This window comes from Sus scrofa, chromosome 7 (assembly GCF_000003025.6).
Source record: "Sus scrofa isolate TJ Tabasco breed Duroc chromosome 7, Sscrofa11.1, whole genome shotgun sequence".
Classification (NCBI taxonomy): Eukaryota; Metazoa; Chordata; class Mammalia; order Artiodactyla; family Suidae; genus Sus; species Sus scrofa.
Window position 1 is genome coordinate 37,332,880 of NC_010449.5, and position 15,068 is coordinate 37,347,947.

The following is a 15,068-nucleotide window of genomic DNA, read 5'->3' on the forward strand; positions in this document are numbered from 1 at the left end:
CGACACCACAGCCACAGCATCACCAGATCTGAGCTTCGGCTGCGACCTAGACCACAGCTCACGGCAACGCCAGATCCTTAACCCACTGAGTGAGGCCAGGGATGGAACCTGCAACCTCATGGGTCCTAGTCAGATTAGTTTCCCCTGTACCATGACAGGAACTCCTAAACACACTTTTAAGAACCTGGAAATTCAGGTTAGCAATACCTATGAACCAGGGTAGACTGGATTTTGTGGGGGATTCGCCGTGAGATAGCAGTCTGCGATACTGAGCTTCGGTGTGAGTGCAATGGTGTAGAGATCATCAACCCTTCAAGTGGCTCATCCACGGCCTGAGAAGCAGAAATGTTCACCCGTGCCCCCAGGGTAAAAGGGGGAACTTGACTGAGCATTAGATGTGGTCGGCAGACTTCTAAACTGGTCTACAGAAACCCACTAAGAGTAAATTAGCATTGAGAAGTCCTTTCAGTGGCTAGAAAGAAGGAATGTTTAAGCCAAATGAAACTCAAAAAGATAACATTTTATTTTCAGAGCAGCTGATGCAATATTTAATCAGGTTTTCACAAATAAATATGACAATCTTGGTTTGGTTACATCTCTCTCTCTTTTTACAATTTATTTTTTGCTTTTTAGGGCTGCACTTGGTGGCATATGCAAGTTCCCAGGCTAGGGGTCGAATCAGAGCTGTAGCCGCTGGCCTACACCACAGCCAAGCAACTGGAGAGCCGAGCCATGCCTGTGACCTACACCACAGCTCATGAAACGCCGGATCCCCAGCCCACAGAGCAAGGCCAGGGATTGAACCCCCATCCTCGTGGATACTAGTTGGATTCGTTTCCGCTGTGCCACAATGGAACGTCACATCTCTTTTTTGATGAATGCCTATCTATGAGAACTATAATAAATTTCTGAGAAGGCTAAGGACTGGAAACTTTTAAGTAATATTCTCCTGGCTTTCTTTCTGGGGGAAAAAAAAAAGCATTGTGGTAATTTTAAAAAATGCTTATCACTCAGGGGGAAAACTGACCTAGAATGCCCCAGCTGTTTTTGTTTTTAAGGAATGCACCTTTTTAGGACAAGTCTATAAAACATCTTTATTTATTTGTTACATATGATGTTTAAATATAACGTTGCTTTCAAGCTTCAAACTTTTTTTTTAAACCTCTGGTAAAATAAGACTCTTGGTTGGCCTTAACAAAAACTGACCTAGGAAGAAACATTTTTAGCAAAATGTGTTATAAAATTCACTAGAAAATACTGTCCTCTTTTTGCCAAAATGTTACATAAAATCCTTATTAAAAATACACACATTACAAAAGAAAAAGTTATGAATATGCTATACATAGTGCTTTTGATACGGACAGAGGGACCTGCATTCCGGGGAAAATACAGTGAAGCACATTAGATATTATGATGTCAACTTAAAATAGTGCAAACCGGAATAAATTACATCCTAAAATGGGAAGGCATGCAAGTCATTTCCTGCAAATAGAACACAATGAAGCCAGAACAGGAAGCAATCACAACCACTATTTAAAAAGGTTTTCGTTTTTATTACATTAATTTTTTTCAAAAATACTTTTCTTTACAATAGAACTCCTAGAAAATATTTACAACCTTCCTCTAATAAAATAGAACAGCAGTTAAATATATTTGAAAATAAGATGGGTTTTTCCATAAAATATATCTGTTAACTTTTTATATACAAGCTTTCTCAAAGAGGTCTAAATTCACTAATGAAAAACCATCTGATAAACAGTTACCATGTTGAAGACATAAACCATTGGGAAGAAAAGTTCTTTGGGGTGGGGAGAAATGAGGGAACACTAAAACACAACACATACATGCAGGCAGAATTATTTCAGGAAAAAAATAAGTGCAATATTTTACTATGAAGTCAATTCTTTCAGTTGATATTGTGAAGAAATACTAATTCAGGAAAGCGAACTGTCTCATCAAGGAGGAGTTCTTTGGTTATTTCAAGTAAAAAAAAAGCTTAACGCTATACTGCACGGAAAATCAGAATTACATTGTGCATTATATTTTTGCTTGGCAACTCAGTTTATTTTTCATGTTTTCAACTGGAACAGCCGGGCAAGTCTCCAAACAGAACGAGTACATGTGCTTTATAAACATTTTTCTGGGTGTTCGCTCCTCTGCTAGATAAGCTTTCACAGACCCAAGAACAGAACCATTCCAGAATCATTCTCAGGCACCCACAAGCGGGGGAGGAGGTCCACTGGGACAGAGAGGATCAGCCGGTATTACTTGGAATGGTTCTGGAACGGCTCTGCGGCAAAGCTGATGCCCTGCTCAGACGGTTCTGAGCTCAAAACATAGGCTGGGATAACGCATCAGAAACGGCAGCAAGTGGAACAGTATGTTTTTCCCCTTAAAAAAAAAAAAAAAAAAAAAAAAAAAAAAGACAAAGGATACCTTCACGACCTCGTTTCTGAAAGACAGAATGATGGAATGGGAAAGAACCTTGATATTTATCTTCTGTCCGTGGCTTTCCTGAGATTCAGAGGAAACTGCCTGCCTGGGGCCACTGTGGCTGGAGCATGTGCACTAAATGCATTTGCAGGGATAACTTAAAGGATACTTGGGTCCTATGCTCATGCTTCCGCTGACATCCTAACGTCAAGCTATTCACGTGCCAGCAAAGTGCCCTGGCAGAACGGCCACACTACATCAGCATCAGCCTCCCCAGGGCAGGGGCAGGCCTGAAAGCCCCCAGTTCCGGAAGCCACCAGCCAGCAGCGTGGGCTCTGAGCTGGGGCTGCACCCTGGCCTGAAGGAGCACGCTGGTTTGCCCTAAGCGTGGCTGTGGAGCTGTCTAACCGCCCCAAAGCCGGAGCTGAAAGCCCTTCTGGAAGGATTACAAGTTTATCACCTTCAAGTACAAACAGCAACCCTGCCTGCAGAGACAGGAGGAGGCAGAGCAGACTTACGTAGCTTGGAAGATTCTAGAAGTGCTTTGGTACATGACGTTAATGAATACATTCATTGTTTGAATCAGACCTTGGATCTACGGTGGTATCTGAAACCGTTTTTTTGCTGGCCTTTAATGCTATTTCCCTTGCATCTGTCATCGGATTTGTTAGAAAACCCTTCTCCTCAGAGTCAGCGTCAAGGTAAACTTCGCACAGGTGAATGATAGCAAAATCCCAGTGAGTGACGTTTCACAGTACTTGCAAGTGGCACAGAGTAATTTCAGAATTCCACTGACCACAACAGCGTGGCAAAAAAAGAATCAGTTCCTCTGATCTAGTTTTGGGGCAAAAGAAGACTTCTTGGCACTCTAAGTACTTCAATCTGTGCCCCTCGACCATCCTCCCTAAAAACAGCCCTGGCAACTTGATAGTTGGGGTTATTTTCCTCCAGATGGATTTCCAGTCGGCTCAGGCCAAAACAACCCACGAAGCAGTCAACCAGTCCTCAGGGACCAGGGCAGAGGGCATACTTGCTCCACGAACCTCCTTCTTAGTAAATCACTGCCAGGGAGTGAAAGCCTGAAAAGATACAGGACTCAGTTTTTAGAAACAGGCTGAGTGACAGGCAAGGCAGGGAGCAAAATTATTTTCACATTTGGTCAACTCTTCCAATGACGTGTGTGCTAGCAGAAAAGTCGTGGGACACGAGGGCTGGCTTTGCTCACTGGATAGCTACGTGCTAGCGTGGTCTCCTGGCAAAGACGCCAAGTTCATTGCAAACTGCGGAAATGAGGTTAGAACAAAAAATGACTCTCGGTGGGAAAGGATGGCCCAAGACCCCAGCTCGAAGAGGGTAGCCTGCTTTACACACACGGGTGGGAGGGCGCACACACGCACACACACACACACACACACACATATTCACTCACTCACTCACCGCAAGCTTTGGGATAAAAGACAACCAGGACGGTTGATCACTGAAAGCAAAAGAACTTGAGTGTCAGGTTCATTCCCAGCCAAGAATGAGTTCATGGGAATGCAGCCCAGATGAAACACCTCTTAAAGTAGAATTGTGCCAATTATTTATTCCCCCCAACCCCCAAAACAATTTTTTTAAATAAATGATTTTTTCCCCCTAAACCTGAAAAGCACGACCACTTTTTAAACAGGTAGTTTAAGATGGGTACAAAACGGAGCAGGCAGTCCGGTTTCCTGACGAATGAAGATGGAGGCCGGGGGTTTTCTCGGTCTCTAGGCGACACACGGGGCTTTAGAGTTCCGTGTCGCCCTGAAGCAACACTGAATCTTGATCGTCCAAGAGGAGGCCGGTGTCCACAACCTCGGCCTCTTCCATGACGCCCCCTAACTGCTGGACGACGTCGTCATCGAGGATGTCCACGTCCTTGATGGGTTTGATCAGACTCAGCTGGTCCAGGGGCAGCAGCCCCGGCGGCCCCACCGGCCCCGTAGTTCTCTCTATCGTGGCTGCCATCTCGGCCGCAAAGGCCGCCTTCTGGGCCTTCTGCCTCTGCTGTTCCTCCTGCTGCCTGTGCGTTTTCATGTGCGCATTTCGGCTTTTGATCTTGAAGAAGACTCTAAAAACGAAAAGCAGCAGCATGTGAAATTTAAGAGGACCTGAGGGTTTTTTTTTTTTGTTTGTTTTGTTTTCTTTTTAGGGCTGCACCTGCAGCTTATGGAGGTTCTCAGGCTAGGGGTCGAATCTGTGCTGCAGCTGCCGGCCTGCACCACAGCCACAACCACAGCAACATGAGATCTGAGCTGCGTCTGTAAACTACACCACAGCTCACGGCAACACTGGATCCTTAACCCACTGAATGAGGCCAGGGACTGAACCCCAGTCCTCATGGATCCTAGCTGGATTTGTGTCCACTGAGCCAGGAAACTCAGGATCTGAGTTCTTGGAAACCCGTGTGTCCTATAGGGGAGTAGCGGGTACATGATCTGATGTCTGGTTTGGGGTGGCTCTGACAGGGTCCTCATCTTCTGAGCCCATAAGACCTCCTCCCCCTGCGACCTGGCACGTCCCTTCAAGCATTGCAAGGAAAGGGGATGAGGACAGGACCCCAACTATGGTGTGGCAGGCTTTCTCCCTGTGCCCACAGAGGATGAATTCTCAAAGCCTCCTGTCCCTCTGGGGCCTGGGGCACACCTTTCTCCTTATCGTCCCCCTTTCTCTCTCCTCTTGACCTTCCCTAGCATCGTCAAATCATGCTGCCGAACTCTGGTGGTTTCCATCATAAAACAACTCCCCTGCAGCCTCTGGCCTCCTGTCCCTGTTCTTCCAATCAAAATTCTTGAGGATCTGCCTACACACACTCGGCACAGCTCCTCTTTCCTCCACCCGCTCCAACTGGACTGTCCACCCTCTGCTTCAGCCCAAGCGCTCAAGAGCGCTAGGAACCGTGAGGCCAAGTCCAGTGGCCCTCCTCTGTCTAGGCAGTACTTGACTTCTGAGCTGCATCCACCACTCCTCTTCCCCCCAAGACCCTCTTCTTGTCTTGGCCATGCTATATCGTAATTTCCTTTTTTTTTTTCTTTTTTGTCTTTTTGGGCCCATACCCACAGCATATGGAGGTTCCCAGGCTAGGGGTCAAATCGGAGCTGTAGCCGCCAGCCTACACCACAGCCACAGCAACGTGGGATCCAAGCTGCATCTGTGACCTACAGCACAGCTCACGGCAACGCTGGATCCATAACCCGCTGAGCAAGGCCAGGGATCGAACCCGTGTACTCATGGATACATGGACACTAGTTGGGCTCGTTAACAACTGAGCCACGTCGGGAACTCCTCCTCCTGTTTGCTTTTGAAGGAAACGGTGGTTCTCAGCTGGGGGTGACTCTGTCTCCCAGGGAATAGCTGGCAACATCTAGGGATGGGGGTGGTGCTTCTGGCATCGAGCAGGTAGATGCCAGGGATGCTGTGAAACACCCTAAAACACAGGAGGCAGGCCCTCCTCCCCAAACAAGGAATCAACAGCCCCCGAAATGTCAGTTCCGAGGCTGAGAAACCCGGGGATGAGGAGCCTGCTGACCATGGTCATTGGGCCCAATCCAGCCCCCTGCTTCTTCTTTGTAAATACCCCTGCCTCTTCTTTGTAAATAAAGTCCTACCAGAACACAGCCATGTCTATTTGTTTCTGGATCATCTGCGGCTGCTTCTGCATTAAAATAGCAAAATTAAAATAGCTGTGACAGAGACAGACATGCAAAACCTAAAATATTTTGATCTGGACCTTTTTCAGAGAAAGTTTGTCCAGCTGTGAGACTGCCTGCTTTTGGAGAGGGAGGGTGACATAATTCATCATTCCTGAGCTCACAAAGGAGAAAAAAAAAAAACAAAAACCCGTTTCTAAGACCCATGTCTTAGAGTTGATGCGTCACCCCTGGACATAACTGAAAACTGTTAACTGGAATGAACACGATTTCAGCAGCTAAAAGAAGCATTCTGCAAACATCTGCCTAGTGTTATTCCGAGTCTGGAAAACCAGAGAAAGCATTCCTATTTTCCATAAAATCTTAACTGGAGTTATGGGAGAAAAAGGTCCTAAGCAACATAAAAATAAGACAAGAAAAACATTTAATGGAGAGCCTGAGAGCTGGAAATAACCTATGTTTTTCAGTTGTCAAAATGTTCTTTGTTGCCACCTAGTGGAGGAAGGAGTTGTAGCCTATTAGAGGTGAGGGGGTGGAAGGTTTCTTTCCTCCCAGAAGAAACTGGGGAGACTCCAGGCCCCCAGCTCTTCTACCCCAGGGCAAACAGATGGAGTCAGCCTGAGGGAGTTGCATTATTTCTAGGAAATAAGCCTCATGAGCAATCCGGGGGCTCACTTATTTCTCGGTGACATGAAGAGGACATGTGGGTCTGAAGGACGTCAGAGCTCAGAGGAGGGGGCCCACACTTAAGTCAGTCTCCCCATCTCTGTTTCACAGAGGGAAGGAGAGCTGCTAGTTTCAATTCACTGTGGCAGGTGCCACCGACCTAAGGCTAATAAGAGTACCGACCTCTTGGGGCCTGTCAAATTCATCAATACATGAAATATCACCCACAGCAGATGGAGGTTCCCAGGCTAGGGGTCAAGTCAGAGCTGCAGCTGCTGGCCTACACCACAGCCACAGCCATGTGGGATCCGATCCGCGTCTGCGACCTACATCGCAGTTCACAGTGACGCCGGATCCCTGACCCAGAGCGAGGCCAGGGATAGGACCCGCAACCTCAAGAATATTAGTCACATTCGTTTCCGCTGCACCACAACAGGAACTCCCCACGTGATAGCCTTTAAAACCGTGCCAGGCAAATACTGAGGAACTGATAAAAGGCAGCAACTATCAAAACGCCTCAAAAGTGCCTGAACTGTTCCATTAGAATGAATATTATAAACGGAGGTCCAAGGTGGCCGCATTCTTACAGCCAAGAATGTTCTCTTGGTCGAGTTTCAGCAGCTACCCGGGGGTATCTCTCAGGTGAACACTGCACGTTTACGGCACTGGCCATTATGGGAGGAGAAACGGAGCAAAAGGCTCCCAAAGGAAGTCACCGATGACAGCCTCTCTAGGCGGCACACTCACTGAGAAGGAAACTGGAATTCTACACAGGATGCTGTGGGAGGGATCTGTGGGCAACCGACCATCACTGATAAAATAAACAAAGCAAACCAACAGGATGGAACAGTGGTCAGAAGCCCAGGCTCTGTTTCTCAACACACATAGGTTCAAACCTCAGCTCTGCTCTTACTGGGGGTATGACCTGGGGCAAGTCATTTTACCTAATGTTTAATCCTTATTTGTAAAACAAGGATAAAGCAGCATCTGCATCCCATGCAGTTTCTGTGTGTGGATTCTGAGAGGGGCTCATGTGCATAAAGCATGGAATAAAATTAAGTGCTCAGTAAACGTCAGCATGAGGTATTTTTATTACTACCTACTGACAGTTTTCCTCTTTTTGTTGCTTTATATTATACTTAAATGGGCAGAGATGACCAATAGCTTTTATCTCGCAAGTCAACTCTGATCAGTTGGTTGTGCCAGCTTGAAGCATTAGGATTTGATGGCTTGGAAAGGATTTGAGTCTCATCTTAATGTGAGAGCAAAGAGTGTAGCAATTGATTGGTAATGCCTGCCCTGGGTGCAGGAATGAGCAGTATTGCTAAGAAAGCCATTTCTGCCACAGAGAGCTCCTGATTAAGTGCTTTAGAGCCAATCACTCAGCAGGGATGCAAAGACAGCAGCACTAGTGACTATGGTTTGGGTGTGAAGGAAGAAATGGGAGTCAGAGTCCCATCTACCATTTCTGGAAAAGGGTGTCATTGTGTCAGTAGAGATTTGCTCTCTGACGATGTCCATCCTTACGAAGCTTCAGGACATCAGAATAACTGTACTCTGAGTCAAAGGCAAGGTCCACCTACCATGAGGCGATATGTAGACTCCCAAGGATGGTATATGGAAAAATCTGGAGAGTCTTTTTTTTTTTCCCTTGTCTTTTAGGGATGCACTTGCTCCATATGGAAGTTCCCAGGCTAGGGACTGAGTCAGAGCTGCAGCTGCTGACCTACACCACTGCTCACAGCAATGCCGGAATCTTAACCCACTGAGGGAGGCCAGGGATCAACCCGCATCCTCATGGGTACTAGTCGGGTTCTTAAACCACCGAGCCACAACGGAAACTCCCTGGGTTCTTTTTTACCCTGGTGACACCTCAGCACATTTCGGTCCAGCACCCACAGAGCCATTATTCATCACACACTTAGACTCAGTCTCTGGTCCAGTTCTACTCACTTGCCACACTCCTTGCAGGGGAAGATGGTGGTGGGGTCTGTCTCGCCACTGGTGGTGCTGTGGGAGGGCGAGCTCTTCACTGAGCAGTACCCGCTCTGGGCACTGCCAGGCTTCTGCTTCCCAGAGGGGACAGCACCCCGAGCTTTGGTCACCTGGTTGGTGCCACCGTGGATGCGAGCGTGGCCATTCAGTGCCTGTCGGGAGCTGAACACCTGGGGAAGAAAGGGAGTGACATGACATCTACAGTCCTGAAAAGGAAATTAGGGTTATTAGTCACTCATTGGCAGAACATGGGATATTTGAAACAGTGTCTAATGACAGGGCACAGGTTTTACATAAGCAAACTCTGGGCAAATGCCACAGAAAGTAGAGATCAAATACCACAACCACATTTTTTTTTTTTTTTTTTTTAAGGGCTGTACCCAAGGCATATGGAGGTTCCCAGGCTACGGGTCAAATCTGAGCTGCAGCTGCCAGCCTACACCACAGCCACAGCAACGCCAGATCCTTAACCCACTGAGTGAGGCCAAGGATCGAACCTATATCCTCATGGATCCTAGTCAGGTTAGTTAACCCCTGAGCCACAAAGGGAACTCCCACAACCACAACTTCTGCGCCAAGTGAAACGCACATTGTTGTTATAATCAAAAACTGGGGGCTCAACCTGGGCCCCTCTGTCTCACAGGGAGGCCCACGGGCCACTTTCCCTCCGTACATCTTATTTTTTCCATCTGAAAAATGAAGAGGTTTGGACCAGCTTTCAAACTTTTTTTAGCCAGGTACTACCTTCTTCCCCCTTTTTCTTTCTTTTGCCCTTCCCTTCGCTTCTGTTCTTCACTTAAAAAAAAAATCAGACCTTATTCCAAGTTCAAAGCAGAGGTGCTCTAGCTGAAATAGACAGCATCCCAGAATCGAGTCTATTTGCTCAGCTGTATCCCTCCTCCGGGGAGCCTAATACCTCAAGAGGCACAGCTTGAAAGACACTCATTAGCGGCTCTGATATATTCGGTAGGTTACGTCTCAGCTCCAATCAGCCAGCATTGAAGCAAAGCTTCAGACCCCCACATTTATTGCAGGATGTTAGAAAGGGGGACAACCTGGTCTTTTGAGGCTCATCATAAAGCACAGTCTCCCAGCCTCAGTATTACTGACATTTGGGGCTGGATGATCCTCTGTTGTGGGCATAGTCCTGAGCATTTCAGAAGGCTTATCAGCATCCCTGGCTTCTGCCCACTAGTTGCCAGCAGCACCTCCTCAGATGTGACAAAAATGTCTCTGGATGTTGCCAAATGTTCATGGGGGACAAAAAGTGGCCCACTTGAGAGTCACTGCCATAAGGGAGGTAATCCACACCCTTGAATTCCAAGAGCCCTGCCTTCCAGATTGTTAAATGCATCAGATAATGGGAGGACCCACTGAACTGTCCAGCCACAGATGGTTGCTCTGTGTTAAGTCCGTGAGTTCTGTGCATAGTCTTGTAGGGAAAAAAAAAATCTTTTTAGGGCTGCACATATGGCACATGGAAGTTCCCAGCCTAGGGGCTAAATCGGAGCTGCAGCTGCTGGCCTACATCACAGCCATAGAAACCCTGGACCCAAGCCGCATCTCTAGCCTGCACCACAGCTCATGGCAATGCCGGATCCTTAACCCACTGAGTGAGGCCAGGGATCGAACCTGCATCCTCATGTATACTAGTTGGGTTTGTTTCTGCTGAGCCATGATGGGAACTCCCAGAAAAGAAAAAATCTTGATGTAGCAACTAAAACCTCCATGTTTAGGCAATGAATAAAACATACTTTCCCCTGTTACTTTTTTAAAGTCATGAAAAAATAACCATCTTGCCAAGCAGTTTTGATTGGGTAAAGTAAAAGCTGATTTCCTGCTCAGTAAAGAATTTTCTGTACACCCAAACTATGAATTGAGGAAGCATCCAATTTCTTTTTTTCTTTTTTTCTTTTTTTCTTTTTTTTTGTCTTTTTGCCTTTTCTAGCATAGAGAGAGGTTCCCAGGCTAGAGGACAAATTGGAGATGTAGCCGCCGGCCTACACCACAGCCACAGCAATGCAGGATCTGAGCCATGTCTGTGACCTACACCACAGCTCACGGCAACGCCGGATCCTTGACCCACTGAGCAAGGCCAGGGATCGAACCCGCATCCTCTTGGTTCCTAGTCAGTTAACCACTGAGCCACGATGGGAACTTCCAATTTCTAAACAAATTCACCACGGGTACTGTCATTTAGAGTCAACATCTTAATCATCCCTGAACGGGTGCTCTATATGATACGGCAGTGATGGCGTGAAGCGTTGGGGCCATTAAACATCAAAGACAGAAACCAGCTAGCAATTGCTCATGTTCTCTAGAGCTAATGCAAAATGTATAAATCATTTAACTTTCTTTTCTTTTGAAAAATTTCTATGGCCCCACCCATAGCTTATGGAAGTTCCTGGGCCAGGGACTGAATCCCAGATGCAGCTGTGACCCATGCTGGATTCTTAACCCACTGCAGGAGATCGAACCCATGCCTCCACAGCGACCTGGTGCGCTGCAGTTGGATTCTTAACCCACTGTGCCACAGTGGGAACTCCTCGTTTCTTAAATGTAAATCAAGTGAATTTCTGCTTTAGGATCCAAATACTTTACTCTAATTTTTTTTTTTTTTTCTTTTTAGGGCCAAACCTGTGGCATATGGAAGTTCCTAGGCTAGGGGTTGAACTGGAGCAGCAGCTGCTGGCCTACACCACAGCCACAGTAACTTGGGATCCGAGCGGTGTCTGCAACCTACACCACAGCTCTTGGTAAGGCCGGATCCCCAGGCTGGATCTTGAACCGACTGAGTGAGTCCAGGGGTTGAACCCCGAGTCCTCATGGATACTAGATGGGCTCGTTAGTGCTGAGCCACCACGGGAACTCTAGGATCTAAATATTTAAAGACTGTTGCTTTCTTCATCGAAGTGACAGACTCAATAAGTAGCATTCAGTACACTCTAGAAAACAGGATTATCCTATGTAACTCACAAGCAAAGATAAGCACGAACTTGGGGAAAATAGGCCTTCTCATGAAAGAAGCAACATTCTTTGAATTTTTGGCAATAATACCTCTAGAACTTGCCTGCCCAGGGGTGCCCAGATTTAAGGAACCTGATTTGGGAAAAACTCAACCATTAAGATGACTTGGGGACCAGAGAGGACTGAGAGTCTAAAATTAACAATTAACAAAACATATCCTTTAAAATACACAGGGAACCTTAGATCAAGCCGGCAGAGATCCTGGGAAGCCATCCTTTAGCGCTAAGAACGATCAAATGGTGAACTGGTTTTATTTCAACTAAATGATGATTCTAATGTACTTGAAAAGTACTGGGTTAAGTAATTACACAGACACCCTTTTAGCCTGTTTACATGAATAATTTGCTTAGTAAATTTTTTTTGTCTCCCCCAAAGGGTACAAAGACAAATGTTAGCTAGATCTTGGTAATTATGCCATAAAAGGATACTCTTTCTCTGTGGGCTCTCTCACTGCATTTATTTATTTAATTTTGGCCTTTTAGGGCCATGCCCGAGGCATATGGAGGTTCCCAGACGAGGGGTCAAATTGGAGCTGTAGCCGCCAGCCTACACCACAGCCACAGCCATGCCGGATTCTTACACCACCGAGCAAGGCTGGGGAGCAAACCCGCATCCTTATGGATAACTTAGCCGGGTTGGTTACTGCAGAGCCACAGCAGGAATTCCTCTCACTGCATTTAAAATGCACGTTTACAGGGCGTGACCTGGTGTCACACAGCCCAGAGGAGTGGACAGGCACCAAGGACCGTGAAGCCCAGAGCTCACTGCAGAGGCAGAACCACACGCTTCCTGAGGGCGGGGATGGCCTTTGGTCCTCTGAGCACCAGGCACCCACTCCAGAAATATCTGCAGGCCGAATGCATAGGTAAATGGATGATAGGAAGACAATCCCGGCTACGTGGACTTCCCTCGGCCTGGTCTTCAGGGCGGAGAGCAGAGCGTACCCTTTGGGAACTGTATTGTCCCTTAAAGCTGAGCACAGCTGCCATCCGTCCTGGATCCCCTGAATCCCAGACCCCAGGAGGACGCAGAGACACTTACAGCCCCGCAGTTGGGCATTTCACAGATGAAGGAGCCAGAGGGCTGGCCCACGGCCGGCAGCGGCGGCCCCTCGGCGTGAGCCAGCACCGGGCCCGGCGGCGGCTCTGGGGACTTGGGCAATTCGCTCTCCTCTTCTCTTGTGGATTTCCTGTCCTCTTCTGGGTCCTCCTCCTCCTCCTCCACCTCTTCCTCTTCTTCACTTGTCTGGTGGTAAGGCAAGAAAAGCAAAAAGGGGAAACCCCCAAATGGCATTTTCAGTGATGAACAGAACCCAGGGGCCCGGAGAGCAGAGCGGGCCGGGCTGGACACTGCGGGGGGTGGGGGTGGGGGGCTCTTTCTGCAGAAGGAATGGCTGGTGGAGGCCTCTGGGGATGATATGGTCTCTACAAGACCGGCCACTGGACACCTGGAGTTCTGAGAGCAAGGAAGTCCCTGCGGCCCCACCTGGGTCTCCTTATCACTTATAAGAAAGTATGCTAAGTCAGGGACGAGAGATTTCTGCGTGTGGTGTCTCCTCCTTGTCTGAGACTGGCCGACCTTGACACTGACTAAAACCCGGGCAGGTTGCCCCACTTGTAGCAGGTCTCTCTCCCCAGAGCATTTAGGAAGGTTTCTAAGCATTAATGACACTGTGGGATCTCTCTGGACAGAGACTAAAGAGCTATTGTGCTTTGTTTTCACAGGCCTTCAAACACCCTTCCATGTACAAAGCCGGAGCTGTGGATTTGACTTGTGCAAAGTCCTGCTGATGTACTTTTGCTCGGTTCTTTTTTTAAATGATTATTATTGTAATTGATTTGCAATGTTCTGTCAATTTCTGCAGTACAGTAAAGTGACCCAATGTTTTATATATATGTATATGTATGTATATATATATATATATATATATATATATATTCTTTTTCTCACATTATTCTGCATCTTGTTTCATCACAAGTGATTAGATATAGTCCTGCTCTGTTCTTGTCAGAAAACAGAATCGGAGTGAATCACAATGACTCTGACAAGGAGAGGCAATGGAAGGGACTAGTCCCTCTCATTTACTATGTGTTTTTTGGGGGGTGGGGGGTTGTTGCTGATCACTGGCTCTTGGAGAAATGCCTTTCAGAGGCATCCTATGAAAAAGGACAAGAAAAATACTTCCTACAAATAAGTATCCTTCCTGTGACTGTGTCCCCTCCCTCTACTTGAGAACAGCGATGAGTTGGGAGAATTAAGCCGACAGACGGAGGACCAGGGAAAGGGGATTTGGTGTCACATCGGCCTCACTTCCGCCTCTTTTACAGCACTTCGCAGCATACAAAGTGCTTTATTTGCTGTGTCACGGACTGGGCAGTAAACAGTCCTCCTATTTTACATACAAGAAAACAAAAGGGATGTCCAGCTGCCTCCTGCCCAGATGGGTCATTCGTCTCTGCCAGGCCTTCTGCAAACCCACTGCTTAAAGCACGTGGGCTCCAGGCGGGTTTACCCCAGACAGCGATGTCACTCTGCGTGAGCCTACGATTCCCAGAACCAGGAAGCAAGAAGAATAAAGATTCCTTCCCTCCCTCCCTTTCTTTCATGGCAGCATCCATGGCATGTGGAAGTTCCAGGGCCAGGGACGGAATCCAAGCCACTGCTGCGACCTACGCCAGCACCACACCAGATCCTTTAACCCTGTGCACCAGGTGGGGGACTCCAGAATAAAGATTTCTGGGATCTATAACCTAGGGCCTAGAAACCACAAGCTTTCTCTCTCCAGGCTGCATCGGGGGTGGGAGAAAAGATAATCCCAGTAAATATGGGCATTTAACATTCTCCTCACTTCCTCGGTACTGTCCTTAGTATGGAATACATGCACGTCTGAGACAATGTATTAATAGGGTGAACTTTAAAAATGGCCCCGGTTTCCAGTGGATTAATCCAGATTAATCACTAATGATGACCTTTGCTGAAAGACTTCAATGAATACAGATGTAGGCTTAATACACTTGACAGAGCAATTTGTGATTTAAGCTTATAGGTCCCTTACTAGTATAGAATTTACAGGCTGATTTCACTTAAATGGCTTTATTCTCCTATGAATCCTCCATCTTCCAATCTCAAAGAGTTTCAGGTAAGACCACGTGATGTCAGATTCCAAGGGTTCATGCCATTCCTTCACAAAAGGAACTTGTGGTCTCAGGTATCAGATTATTAAGCAGACCGAGGCCTAGGGTTTGCCATTTAAAGTAAATTACATAGTAGCTT

General features: G+C 47.1%; 1 protein-coding gene across 26 annotated transcripts in view; it reads right to left on the bottom strand.

The window, feature by feature from the left end:
* TRERF1 (transcriptional regulating factor 1) overlaps positions 500-15,068 on the bottom strand; it is a 221,921-nt gene continuing 207,352 nt past the window's right edge. For 20 of the 26 annotated variants that reach the window (XM_013977938.2, XM_021098712.1, XM_013977942.2 and 17 more), the window contains 3 exons: positions 12,837-13,040; positions 8,727-8,974; positions 500-4,528 (listed from right to left, as the gene is read on the bottom strand). In XM_013977938.2, the coding sequence (XP_013833392.1) occupies positions 4,204-4,528; positions 8,727-8,974; positions 12,837-13,040 (777 nt within the window). In that variant the 3' untranslated portion in view covers positions 500-4,203. The remainder of the gene's footprint in view (positions 4,529-8,726; positions 8,975-12,836; positions 13,041-15,068) is intronic. The other 6 variants (XM_021098727.1, XM_021098725.1, XM_021098718.1 and 3 more) reach the window with 1 other exon arrangement.